This window comes from Daucus carota, chromosome 4, assembly GCF_001625215.2.
Source record: "Daucus carota subsp. sativus chromosome 4, DH1 v3.0, whole genome shotgun sequence".
Classification (NCBI taxonomy): Eukaryota; Viridiplantae; Streptophyta; class Magnoliopsida; order Apiales; family Apiaceae; genus Daucus; species Daucus carota.
The window spans coordinates 23,552,901-23,565,491 of record NC_030384.2 but is presented as its reverse complement, the minus strand read 5'-3'; the positions used below and the strand labels follow the sequence as shown (position 1 = coordinate 23,565,491).

Here is a 12,591-nt window from a genome sequence, read left to right as displayed (position 1 = left end):
CTATTTATCTGTCCATTTATACTTTCAAAACTAATTTAATGATAGTTTTTCAAATATATCTTCATAATTTCAATTTTCAAGCCTTAACTTATTTAAAACTTGGTTGAATTCATGTTTTCAAGACATAAAGTAGGGGTATTCCATCATTTTCAAGATATTAATTAGAGGTATTTAATGAAAAAGTTTATACAATCAATTATTCCTTGGTATGTGTTTTTTTTTCCAAAATGGACAGATAAAAAGGGACGGAGGGAGTACCTGGCCTGAAGTTTGAGCCTGAAGTTTGCTGATGATTAAACAATAAACATGATCACTGGATCTGACTTGCCTATCTCCATTCTCCTGTCTTTGCCTCGTTGAGTGGAGCACGAGTTCTCTGTGGGAGCTCACTTATTAGTTGATAACGGAACATTTGGCTAAATTTAGAAGAAGGTGCTTGTGGACTATAATTGATAAGTAGATTATGATTTATATGTTATTAAAGTGTTTAGATGATATGACTTATAGAAATGTTTTGTTATTTAAAGAGAGTGTTGGTAGAAAAAATACATTATAAAAAATATTGTAAAAGTTGCATAAAGATAACTAGTTTTCTCGACTTCCAACTTCTGCCTCCATAACTTCTCAAAAATATTTCGGTTTCACTACCCAAATGGATTAATAAAAGCATAAACCAATTTTTTATTTAAAGAAGTTTCACTCCTTGAGCCGAATGTGCAACAACTCTATTGATTATTTTAAGATTAGTCAATCTTTTTAAAAAGAGAATCTTTTATTTCATGGTAGCCTGCTCCACTCCAGTATCTTAGGAAACTTTTTATGAACAACTCGATCTAGGTAAATGGCAACTCCGACTATAAAATAGGTTTGAGAGTGGATATTGGGGATCCATATTTAAACCAGAGATTAGTTATAATTTATAAAATTAAGAAGACATTAATCATAATAATTATGATTTCATATTTTCATGAGCTAGTCGAATTGAAATTAAAGTAAACAAGTTTTAGTATCGTGTTTAAAATAATTTTAATAAACTTCAGTAAATTTCTTCATGAGTCCCCCATTTTATATACGAAGATATTTATTTGTCAGATGTCATATATATTACTGAAAAAATAAAATAGAAAAGCAACAAGCATATTCAATACCGATATTAGAGTATCTCCAGTGGTGTTGGTTATAGTCGTTGGTTAAATTGGATCTGTAAGATATTATGTAAAATTTGCCGAACCTGTAAGACATTGTGCTTCAATGGTATTGGCTATATTGATTGGTTATAATTTAAAAATAGTATGTCATTAATATTTAGATTGTTATAAATAGAATATATCAGTTTAATATGATAATAAATAATATGTAATCAGTGGGAAGGAGGAAAATAAATTGAAGGAGATGATGTGGAATTCGTTACAGATCTGTAGCGGATCGACAAATATAGCCATCCACAGGGGGTGGCTATAATTATACACAAGGGGTTGCTGTGGTTGGAGTTATATTTTTTGTGAACATTGGCTATAAAATTTAATTTTGGAAAGCCACGTGGACTTTTAGTTAAGGGCTTGTGAGGGTTGGAGATGCTTTTAGAGCATCTCCAACCATACAAACCCCTTAGCTAAAAAATGAGTTGTCATTTTAAATATAAAAAATTTAGCTAATCTGTTGAAAAAATCATATTCCAACCACGTGAACCCGTTGTCTATAATTTTAGCCAACCTCTGATGGATGACTATATTTGTCGAACCTCTACGAGTCTGTAAGAAATCTGTAGGATGATTGCACATCATTTATTACCATATTAAACTGATATATTCTATTTTAACAAACTAAAATATGAATAACATTCTACCTTTAAATTATAGCCAACCAATATAGCCAATACCATTGAAATAAAATATCTTACAGGTTCAGCAAATTTAACATAATATTTTACAGGTTCAATTTAGCCAACTATTTTAATCAACACCGTTGGAGATGCTTTTAGGATTTATATTTATCGCAATTTGCAACTCCACTTCCATTTCCTGACTTTTGACTAATTGCAAAATCTAGTATAGGTATGGCAGGACTACATGAAAATTCTGTGTACGATCCAGTTGAAAATGTATCGTGATGAAGTGCCTTACAGCCGTAAATTCTTCACCGATGGTTCCTTAATTATTTTTTAAAAATAATATAATATATGATTTATAACAAATTAATATATTAAATATAAATACTGCCCTTTATACTTTCTTTATTTATATTTTATTATTATGTAAGATATTTACTATATATTTGTGTAAAAGAATATAAATATGAAACTTTTAAACATAATATAAGCGCATCCCGACCGACTTCAGTAATTGTGACATTCCGTTGAATTTCTATACTATGTACTTGTCAAACAGGAAAAATAGAGTTTCGGGACGATCCTAATGGCTAGCTTATCCTTGATAAGATATTTGACAAAACAAATTTAATTAAATCGATTAATAATTATATTCCAACTGTGAACTGTGAAAGTTGATCGTCAAGTACTCAAATGCATTGTACACCAAAATGGGTTCTGTTTTAAAAGCAAGACCTGCTAAATAGTGATTCTAACAAAAAATAACGAACAATTCTACATACTCCAAATTTTGTTTCGAATTTTCCAAAATGATGTACTAATAAACAAATCAATGACATGATGAAGAGGATACCAGTAATTCAACGAGGATGCATGAAGCGGGTACTTGTATTTGTATATACATTTTCTTCAAAATATCGTTTAATTGTCTCTTTATGAGAACATGCGATTGCAAATTACTGTTTGTTCGACTCGATCATTGGTGTAGATGCCGTATGGCTTTTTATTATTAAAATTAACACCTTTGTTTCAAAAAAAAAATAAACAAATCAATGATTTTGGTAAAATTATTTACATGGGAATTGCATTATCATCAATGCGACAACCGATAAAATATTGGAAATTAGCGACTTAAGAACAATTTGTGTACCTAGTATTTTTTTAAAAATGATAGTCATAATTAAATTAATTGCCTAATATATTTTAATCTTTTTGAAATAGATACGCTAGCTAAATGTTCAAGTTGTCAACTATTAGAATTTAGAAGATACAAGTGAAAGGTAGTATTATGTTAAGAGTTGATGCACTATAAATACCATGCAGTTTTCATCACATTATCATATCAAACACTTGAAGCCTTTCAGTGCAGCAAACTAGAAATATCTCAGAATGAACTTTAGCAAATCTCTTTGTTTTCTTCTTTTCTTAACATTTTCATGTGCATCATCATCTGAATTACCAGAAGATGAAAATCCTTCTAAAAAATTCGTCAAATGCCTTAACCGTTCCTTTAGGGACATTTCTGACCTTGTATACACCCAGCAAAACCCCAACTTCACTCAAACCTTGCTCTCCACCATCAATAATCTGCGATTCGCGGAGCCTGATACGCCTAAGCCTCTGGTCATTGTCACACCAGTGAGTGAACCACAGATCCAAACCGTGATTTTCTGCTGCAAGAAACATGATTTGCAGATGAGAATTCGGAGTGGTGGGCATAGTTTTGAGGGCCTTTCTTATGTTTCGAATGTCCCTTTTGTAGTACTTGATCTAGTAAAATTGAAAACTTTCAGTTTTGATGCTGCAACGGAGACTGCATGGATTGGTTCTGGCTTAACAATTGGAGAACTATACTACAATATTGCGCAACAGAGTGATGTGCTTGGATTTCCTTCGGGTTTATGGGGGAGTGTGGGAATAGGAGGAATTATAAGTGGAGGGGGCTATGGCATGATGAAACGAAAATACGGGCTGGCTGCAGATAACGTGGAAGATGCACGATTAATCGATGCCAGTGGCAGAATTTTGATTAGGCAGGCCATGGGGGAAGATTTGTTTTGGGCTATTAGAGGAGGTGGTGGTGGTAGCTTTGGAGTTGTTACTTCCTGGAAAGTGAAACTAGTTCCGGTTCCAAGAAATGTGACAGTTTTCAGAGTTTTCAGAACTCTGGAACAAAATTTAACAAATATTTTTCATCGATACCAGTCTGTTGCACCTAAATTCCCCAAAGAACTGGACATCAGGACAGATGGACAGAGTATACTGAGTGCTGCAAGCCCTCGTTCAGATAACAGAACAATGATCTTCCGATTTGAGTCATTGTACCTAGGCGGGATTGAAAGCATGCTTTCCACAACGACACAATTCTTTCCTGAGCTTGGATTAGTTAGACAAGATTGTTTCGAAGTGAAGTGGATCCAGGCCATGTTGTACTTCTCAAATTTTGAGCTAAACACTCCACCTGAAATTTTTCTCAACCCAAGCGTTCTGCTTCGGATAAATCATAAATCAAGAAACGACCTCGTCAGAGCACCGATCCCTGTACAAGGACTAGAGGGTCTGTGGGAGATCATGCACGAGATGCCACCACAACAAGCAGGTGTACAGTTCACATCCTACGGTGGAAGAATGGATGAGATTTCGGAGTCTGCTCTTCCGTTTCCTTACAGAAATGGATCGCTCTACGAGTTTAACATGTTTGTACTAACTGATACGGATGAAGCTGCAAGAATGGAATGGATTAGAAGTTTGGGAGCATATTTGACTCCTTACGTTAGCCAAAATCCCAGGGGTTCGTATGTTAATTATGTGGACCTATGGCTGGGAACTAATAATCTCAATGGCACTACAAGCTACGCACAGGCGAGTAGATGGGGAAAACGCTACTTCAATAACAATTTTGACAGGTTGGTTATGATCAAGACTGTGGTGGATCCTGGTAACTTCTTTAGACATGAACAGAGTATTCCTGTGACCTCTGTATAACTAGCATCGACATGTTCGTTCTTGTACTTTGTTTTCTTGTTCTCAAATAAATGATTTATATTGTCTATGAAAATTCGGTGATAGCAGATATTATCATGCAAATAATCGAGATAATATTGGCCCTGTTTGTTTAAGAGAATCAGGAGCTGCTTCTGGCTTCTGCTTCTCTTGACTCGTTTGTGTAAAAAAGTAGAAGCACTTTTAAGAAGCTGAGAATGCTAGCTTCTCTCTCACAGCTTCTGCTTCTTTTCCAAACACTTTATTAACTTATTTACTTCGCTCTACTTCTCTAGTTTAAGTAAGAAAATCACTTCTTTTAAACTTGCCCAAACGGCCCCAAACGAATCAATAGCTTTTTTGCAATATTCATCATCGTCTAAATTACGAGACAAGGGCCGTAATTTGGAGCAACTACAGCGCAAGGCAAGTGCTGCATCAGAGAGCGTGCTCTGCATCCCTTCTTTGTTTGATGTGCTGGCATAATGGCGTGAGAGCAGTTTTTTGTGTTCGTCAATTTTGGTGTGCGTAAAAAAAACTAATTAATCAACTATTCACTATACTTTCCATAAAAAAAAACTATTCACTATACAGTTTTACGAAAAACTGTCAATTCAATCCGCTAGTCAAAACATTTATTTCAATCAGCTAGTCAAAATATCTAATTTAATCTGCTAACTTTAATCTCTAATCGCTAATTTCCAAACATGACCAATGTATAATATTTTTATTTCAAAACAATATTATTTTTATTTTCAAAATATATTTACTATAATGATATTATTATTTCAAGTTTTTATTTGATATTTTAAAATCACATAATTAATTTAAATTTCTTATAGACATGTCACTAATTCTTAAAGAGTTTAAAATTTAATGACTATGAAAACAATATTAATAATTTATTCTTAAATTATTGTTATTACATTAATTTCTAGTGAATTGTCAAATCCGACATTTGAGTGAGTAGCTTTTTAGAGGGTAGTCAATCTCAATCTTTAAAAAAAAAAAAAATCATTAGTAGAGTGTTGTCGATTCAAAAAAATTCAGTATGTTAAATTATTATTGCTTGTATGAAAATATTCTACAAATAACTGTTGATAGAGGATTTTGGTAATCAACAAAGATGAGGTTCATGGCCGGAATCAAGATCTACGACGGTGGTTTTGGCTACCGTAGTACGGTGGCTGTGTGTTTGGGGGTGGCTGAGATTAGGGTTTTGAGTTGGTTCCACGTGCTCTCAACTCATTATCCCCCAATGTGCCTACGTACCCCTTTATATAGGGGATCAAACCATACGTAGTTCTATTGAACCAAGACTCCTGGTTTAATCAGGACTAGGCCTCTTGGGGATAAGACCAACCTTAAGCCGGTGACTTATCTCTTAGAGTTCTACTCCAGTTAGAATTAGCTTTGAGGCCGACTACCTCAGACTCCTAATCCAAGTATATCACGGATCCGACGTTATCTCAACTACGAGAGATAACATCTACCACGACTATTTGCACTATGGAGAAGTCATCTGGGAGAGCCGTGACCGCTTCCTGAGGTGTAGGGACGCGTCCTCACCTCCCGGTGAGGTCTTCATCATCAAGTAAAGTAAATAAGGAGCCAAGTTACACGATCGCCTCAATCCCCCGATAAGGGCTAACTCACCATAATACAGGATCCAGACATATGATCGGTCTTCATGTTACCCCGGAGGGCCTTCAAGAATCATGATCACCTCAAGCCCCCACACGAGGGTTAACTCAGCAGATAGCAGGATTGAGGATTGTAGATCATGCCCGGATGAGCCCAGGAACTTGCCAGATGAGCCTGGCGACTACCAGATGAGCCTGGTAACTAGTCTTCATATCCCTCAGAAGGGTCGTCTATAAGACATGGTGGGTCTTCCTATCCCTAGGAGGGCTGGTCTTCAATTTCCCTCGGAGGGGTTACACCTCTTCCCATTGAAAGGGTCTTCTACATTTCATCCAGCTAAGCTAATATATTTGCACAATGGATGCGCCCTCAGGAGGACACATTCTACCGTGAGATGAACACAAGATGGTGCACCCTCGCTTAAGGAGACCACTATCTGGATAGTTCCATTCATCCGCATACCTTTGTTTCCAACTCTGTCATAGATGCACATTCACTTCTTATCTAAGTACATAAGCCGAGCCCTTCCGAGGCCGAGCCCTCCGAGGGCGACACCCTTCCACATAGGCCGCGCCCTCCGAGGGCGACACCCTTCCTCATAGGCCGAGCCCTCTGAGGGCGACACCCTTCCACATAGGCCGCGCCCTCCGAGGGCGACACCCTTCCTCATAGGCCGCGCCCTCGAGGGGCGACACCCTTCCACATAGGTCGTGTCCTCCGAGGGCGACACCCTTCCACATAGGCCGTGCCCTTCCAGGGCGGCGCCCTTCGAGGGTGACATCCTTCCATAAAGGTCAAGCCCTTAGAGGGTCATGCCCTTTCATATATATTTATAGTCAAATTTTGGGCATAACAATAACATTCACCGGAATTTAGAATCAAACAAACTCATCATCTAGATTTTTAAATTTCTATTATCATGAATACTTTTCTACTCAAAGAAATCGCAAGATCAACTGCAATATATGATCTAATGCTGCTGCTGATGACGATCAAGACTATCATCATTAGTCAGATTCAGATGGGGATGTGGCTGATGAGATAGACAATGACGAATAAGATGATTCGGATGACGAGTAATAAGATTCAGATGACGAGCAAGAGCATATTCCAACTGCTTCATGATTTACAACTGAAAAAATTAATGTCTCATCAGACAATTGTTGAAACATTAATCCACTCAATAATGAATTATTTGAAGGTCAAAATTTTGCAGGTAAGCAAACTGCAATTGCTATAAAAGCAAATCACATAAGAAAATTTTAGAAATTACCATGTTACAAAAAGTGATACAACACGATATGAAGCAAAATGTCTTATGGAAGATTATACGTGGAGAGTCCAGGTTATGACATCAAAGCGATCTGGACTTTTTGTAATCACTAAACTACCTGCTGAACATAACTGATTTTTGAGGATCTGGACTCTTTGTAATCACTAAACTACATGTTGAACATAACTCTTCAACGAGATCACAAGTAACTTACGTCAAAGATGATTGTTGATGTAATTAAACAACAAGTATAACTTTCTTATACTTATAGTTGTGTTTACTTTATGAAACTATTAATTTTATTTATTATGTTTACATAATTAGGTTACAGGGAGTCCATATATGAAAGTAAGTAACATCATGAGTCAAATCACATCCATATACAATGATAGAGTGTATATTTACATATATATTTTATATGATTAAATTCCTCATATTTATTATATTTTGCATTGAATTGGATTTTTATTTAAATGATTTTAATGTTTTATTGTAGGAAGCAAGGAGTTCCTAAACTTGGAGGAAATTGGAATAAAAAGCTTAATTTGGAGATTTATTAGAAGGAAATTCGGATTTGTTTGATTGTTTGCATTTGACTCACTGTTTGGGCTATATCTTGAGTTCTAGAAGTCAGAATTGGGTGATCTTACAGCCCACGCGAAGCTAAGAGAATTTTCTATTATTCAAAGGTGGTCCAATATCCGAAATCCAACAGAATCAGCCCAGAAAAAGGACAGAATAATCTGCTGCGAATTTTCATTGGAAAAACCAATTCCATTTGGGAAACTGTTTTGTATTTCATTGTAAGCATTAAAATCACACATATATTAGGTGAATAGACATTAGAGGGTATTATAGAGTATTGTATAATTAGGTTAGACCAAAACACTTTGTCTTCTTCTTCAAGACTCCGGGATTGAAGACTCCGTTGTATAATCCATCTTTGTTTTCTTTTATTAATTTATTATGTTAGAGTAGATTTTATTCTAGAATTGAGTTGAACCCTAGTTGTGGTTGATGCATGATTTTCGATGATCTTTTGTTGATAAGGTTATTTGCTCTTGCTTATTGAGTTGTGCTAATTAACAATTAAAGGTCAGACGTGATTATGTGTATTGTTTGAACCAATATCTATCTACCATCGGAAGTTGGATTTAGATGGTTGTGATTTATCCAATAAGGACATGAACTTCTCCATGGAAATAGGTAGAAGGAATTGTTTGGAAGTTAGGATGTTGTGTTTAATGTCTCTAAACTACATGATACCATGGAAATAGACTTGATTGTATTTTAGAGAAGCCATTAATACTCGGAAGAGGTTGTTGGTATTTTATAGGGTGCATCTTTCCTCTTGGGTAATTTATCTGATTAATTGGGGGAGAAAATCATAATTGCATTGATTCATGCTAGTCGGGATACTTGATTCTGGATATTTTTAGTTAATTGTTTTTTAGATATTATTTGTATTAATTTAATTATATCTCCCAATTTTTATTGTGTTACGTGATTAGTTGGATTGAATCGAGAATAACTAGTGTTTGATACGTTTGTCTCTGTGTGAACGACTCTGACTTACCCTACTACATAGTTAGGAGGTTCGGTTAGATATTTTATTATTTGATAGGTACGCGACAGCCCTGTCAAATTTTTGGCGCCGCTGCCGGGGACAAAGCGGTATTAGATTAGTTTGTTTTTGATAAGATCCAACTAATTTTTTTTTCTTTTTCTAGTTGCTTCGGCTATTATTCTTGTTCCGTTTAATCCTTCACTTGTGGTTTTCCTCGTTTCTTGCAATATTTGAATTTCAGGTTTCCAGGACAAGAAAGTAAGCAAGTGAATGGAGGAAGAAGAAGAAAGCATGGAGGCATTGACTAAGGCTATGCATTCATTATCTCGGACAATTAATGAACTTGAGCCTATATCTTCATATTTGGTTGCTACTTGTGAAGTTTGCGGTATGAAGGGACACACTCGAAATTTTTGCCAATTCAACACCCCTTATTATCCAAACCAAGCACCATATTGGGATGGTAATTTTGATTACACTACCAATTATAGCTCTAACGAAATACCACAATATCATCCTTATTCTAACACATACAACTCTGGTTGGGAAAATTATCCTGATTTTTCCTACCAAAACAACCCATATCCATCACAAAAGTCTAGCTTGGAAACTGCCTTGGAAACTTTTATCTCCTCATGTTCTCAAAATCAACAATTTTATCCTCAGTTTGAAGAGATTCAAGTTAGTCCATGCCAAGCTCCACCACCTGAAATCAACTACCCTCAACCACCACAAAAATCGAACTTGGAAAACCACAAGTGAAGGATTAAATGGAACAAGAAGGATTACAGGTCAGATGTGATTATGTGTATTGTTTGAACCGATATCTATCTACCATCAGAAGTTGGATTTAGATGGTTGTGATTTATCCAATAAGGCCATGAACTTCTCCATGGAAATAGGTAGAAGGAATTGTTTGGAAGTTAGGATGTTGTGTTTAATGTCTCTAAACTGCATGATACCATGGAAATAGGCTTGATTGTATTTTAGAGAAGCCATTAATACTCGGAAGAGGTTATTGGTATTTTATAGGGCGCATCTTTCCTCTTGGGTAATTTATCTGATTAATTGGGGGAGCAAAATCATAATTGCATTGATTCATGCTAGTAGGGACTTGATTCTAGATATTTTTAGTTAATTGTTTTTTAGATATTATTTGTATTAGTTTAATTATATCTCCCAATTTTTATTGTGTTACGTGATTAGTTGGATTGAATCGAGAATAACTAGTGTTTGATACGTTTGTCTCTGTGGGAACGACTCTGACTTACCCTACTACATAGTTAGGAGGTTCGGTTAGATATTGTAAAGCATAATGTAACGTAACTGTAATTACGATAACTCAACACAACAAAAGACAGGAAACAATACGTAAGTATAATACATGAATCTACAAGTTGGAGATTCGATACGAACAGACAAAGACAATCAAGATATCTGAGACGAGCATCCGTTCACTGAAAGAAGTTCATTAATATGTTCAAGCCTCAGTGAAGAATAAAGTTCAATGTGTCTGTTATCAAGATTGCCTGAAGATCAAGTATCAAAGACCAGAAGATTCCAGTATATTTAATTTGATTATTTATAATCAAATTTATCGAAGCAACATCTAACCCGGAATGACTGATCAAGTATATTATCAAGCAAAGGATTCAAAGAATTATTTCAGTTCGAGTCGTTCGTGAACCAGACCAGTGCACCGGACGTCAGGACGTACGAAAGTATTCAGTGGATTCGATCAACGAATTAATTGATCAAGTCAATCGAGCTGCTCCAGAATATTGCCAAAGAATTTATTAATATACATATGTACATATATATATTAATTGTGAATTACTTGAACATAAATAATTCAAGTAATTATTTAAACACAATTAATTCCATATATATGTTATATATATCTTAATAAGTGATACAAATGGAAGTCTAAGGCAAATTCTTCTAAGTATACAAACAATGCATATACTGTGAATGAATCAGGCGCCAAGTTTGACTGGAAGTCAAAACTTGCGCTTGGTTTATTCATCAGGATATTGGCTAAGTAGTGTTACTTGTATACTGAAGAAAGGAGCGCAACATTTGACCAAAAAGTCAAATGTTGCGCCTCCTGTCATCTTCCTTGGCGCAACTTCAAGGTTTACTTAGATTTCTCTAAGTCAATTACACTGTCTCCCTTCTTAAGCGCAACTGTTGACCTTTGGTCAAAGTTGGCGCCTCATATACAAGGGAAGAGTCAAGTGCATCTATTACTTAGAATTTAATCTAAGTCTTGTCCACTGTGAAGCTCTTGGCGCAACCATTGACCAAGAGAAGGCGCCATGTTTGACTTTTCATTTAAGCATAACTTAGAATTTTATTCTAAGTACTACAAACCATATACTGTGATGAAGTCAAAGCGCAAGGTTTGACTATCACTGGTCAGTGGCGCAACTTTGGTACATTCTGGGAGTTAGATTTATTTTCATAAATCGAATCCGTCCAGGATGAACTCAAGTCGTCCAGGACGAACTCGTTAACCATGGTTAGTTGTTGGAAAGCCTATAAATAGAGGTTGATGTTTTCATTTGAAAACAACTACACACTTTGTAAGTGCACACACTATACACATTCTCGAGAGTTAAATTAGAAGATCGTTTTTATCGAGAGTTTGTAATAGAGTGATTGTAGTCTCTGCAGCCGACACTTGTGTTGGAATTTGTAGCACCCGAGGATTATTTCTAATACAAAGAATATTCCCCGACTTGCTGGAGTTATTTATTTACGATTGATTTACCATGGACTGAAACAAGATTATCCGCAATTAAATTAAATCGAAGAAATTGGTACGACGTATTCAACCCCCCCCCTTCTACGTCTGATTGGACCTAACAATTGGTATCAGAGCTACGCTGATCGATATACAGATCTGAGATCCGTAACCAATCTGAAAAGCTAGCTGTCCGTACAATCGTAATTTTGTCTGATAACAATGTCGACACACAAGTTAGGAATCAAAGTAACTCCATTTGACAAGGATGACTACAACAACTGGAAGATGAAGATGTTGCTGTACATCAGAGTTGCTAATCCCATGTTCATTGGGATTCTGGAAAATGGTCCGTTTGTGCCTATGAAGATTATTCCTGAATCTGTTGAAAATGGTGTTCGTATTCCACAGAAGTCTGTTCCCAAAGAGAAAAGTGAATACACTGACACTGATAAGGAATATGTTGCACATGACCATAATCTGCAACTCATAATTGTTGAATCAATGACCAAGACTATGACACATCTGATACTAAGTCTGAAAACTTCAAA

The 12,591-nt window shown here is 35.7% G+C and overlaps 1 protein-coding gene across 1 annotated transcript; it reads left to right on the top strand.

The window, feature by feature from the left end:
- The first annotated feature begins 3,183 nt into the window (after positions 1-3,183).
- LOC108217041 (tetrahydroberberine oxidase) lies at positions 3,184-4,886 on the top strand. The gene has a single exon (XM_017389893.2). It carries the CDS (start codon positions 3,218-3,220, stop codon positions 4,811-4,813), a length of 1,596 nt encoding a protein of 531 aa, XP_017245382.1. The 5' UTR covers positions 3,184-3,217; the 3' UTR covers positions 4,814-4,886.
- Positions 4,887-12,591: the final 7,705 nt, after the last annotated feature.

Bases quoted from the DNA above. Each gene is read 5' to 3' on its own strand.
- LOC108217041 (XM_017389893.2), top strand. From the start codon at position 3,218: ATGAACTTTAGCAAATCTCTTTGTTTTCTTCTTTTCTTAACATTTTCA.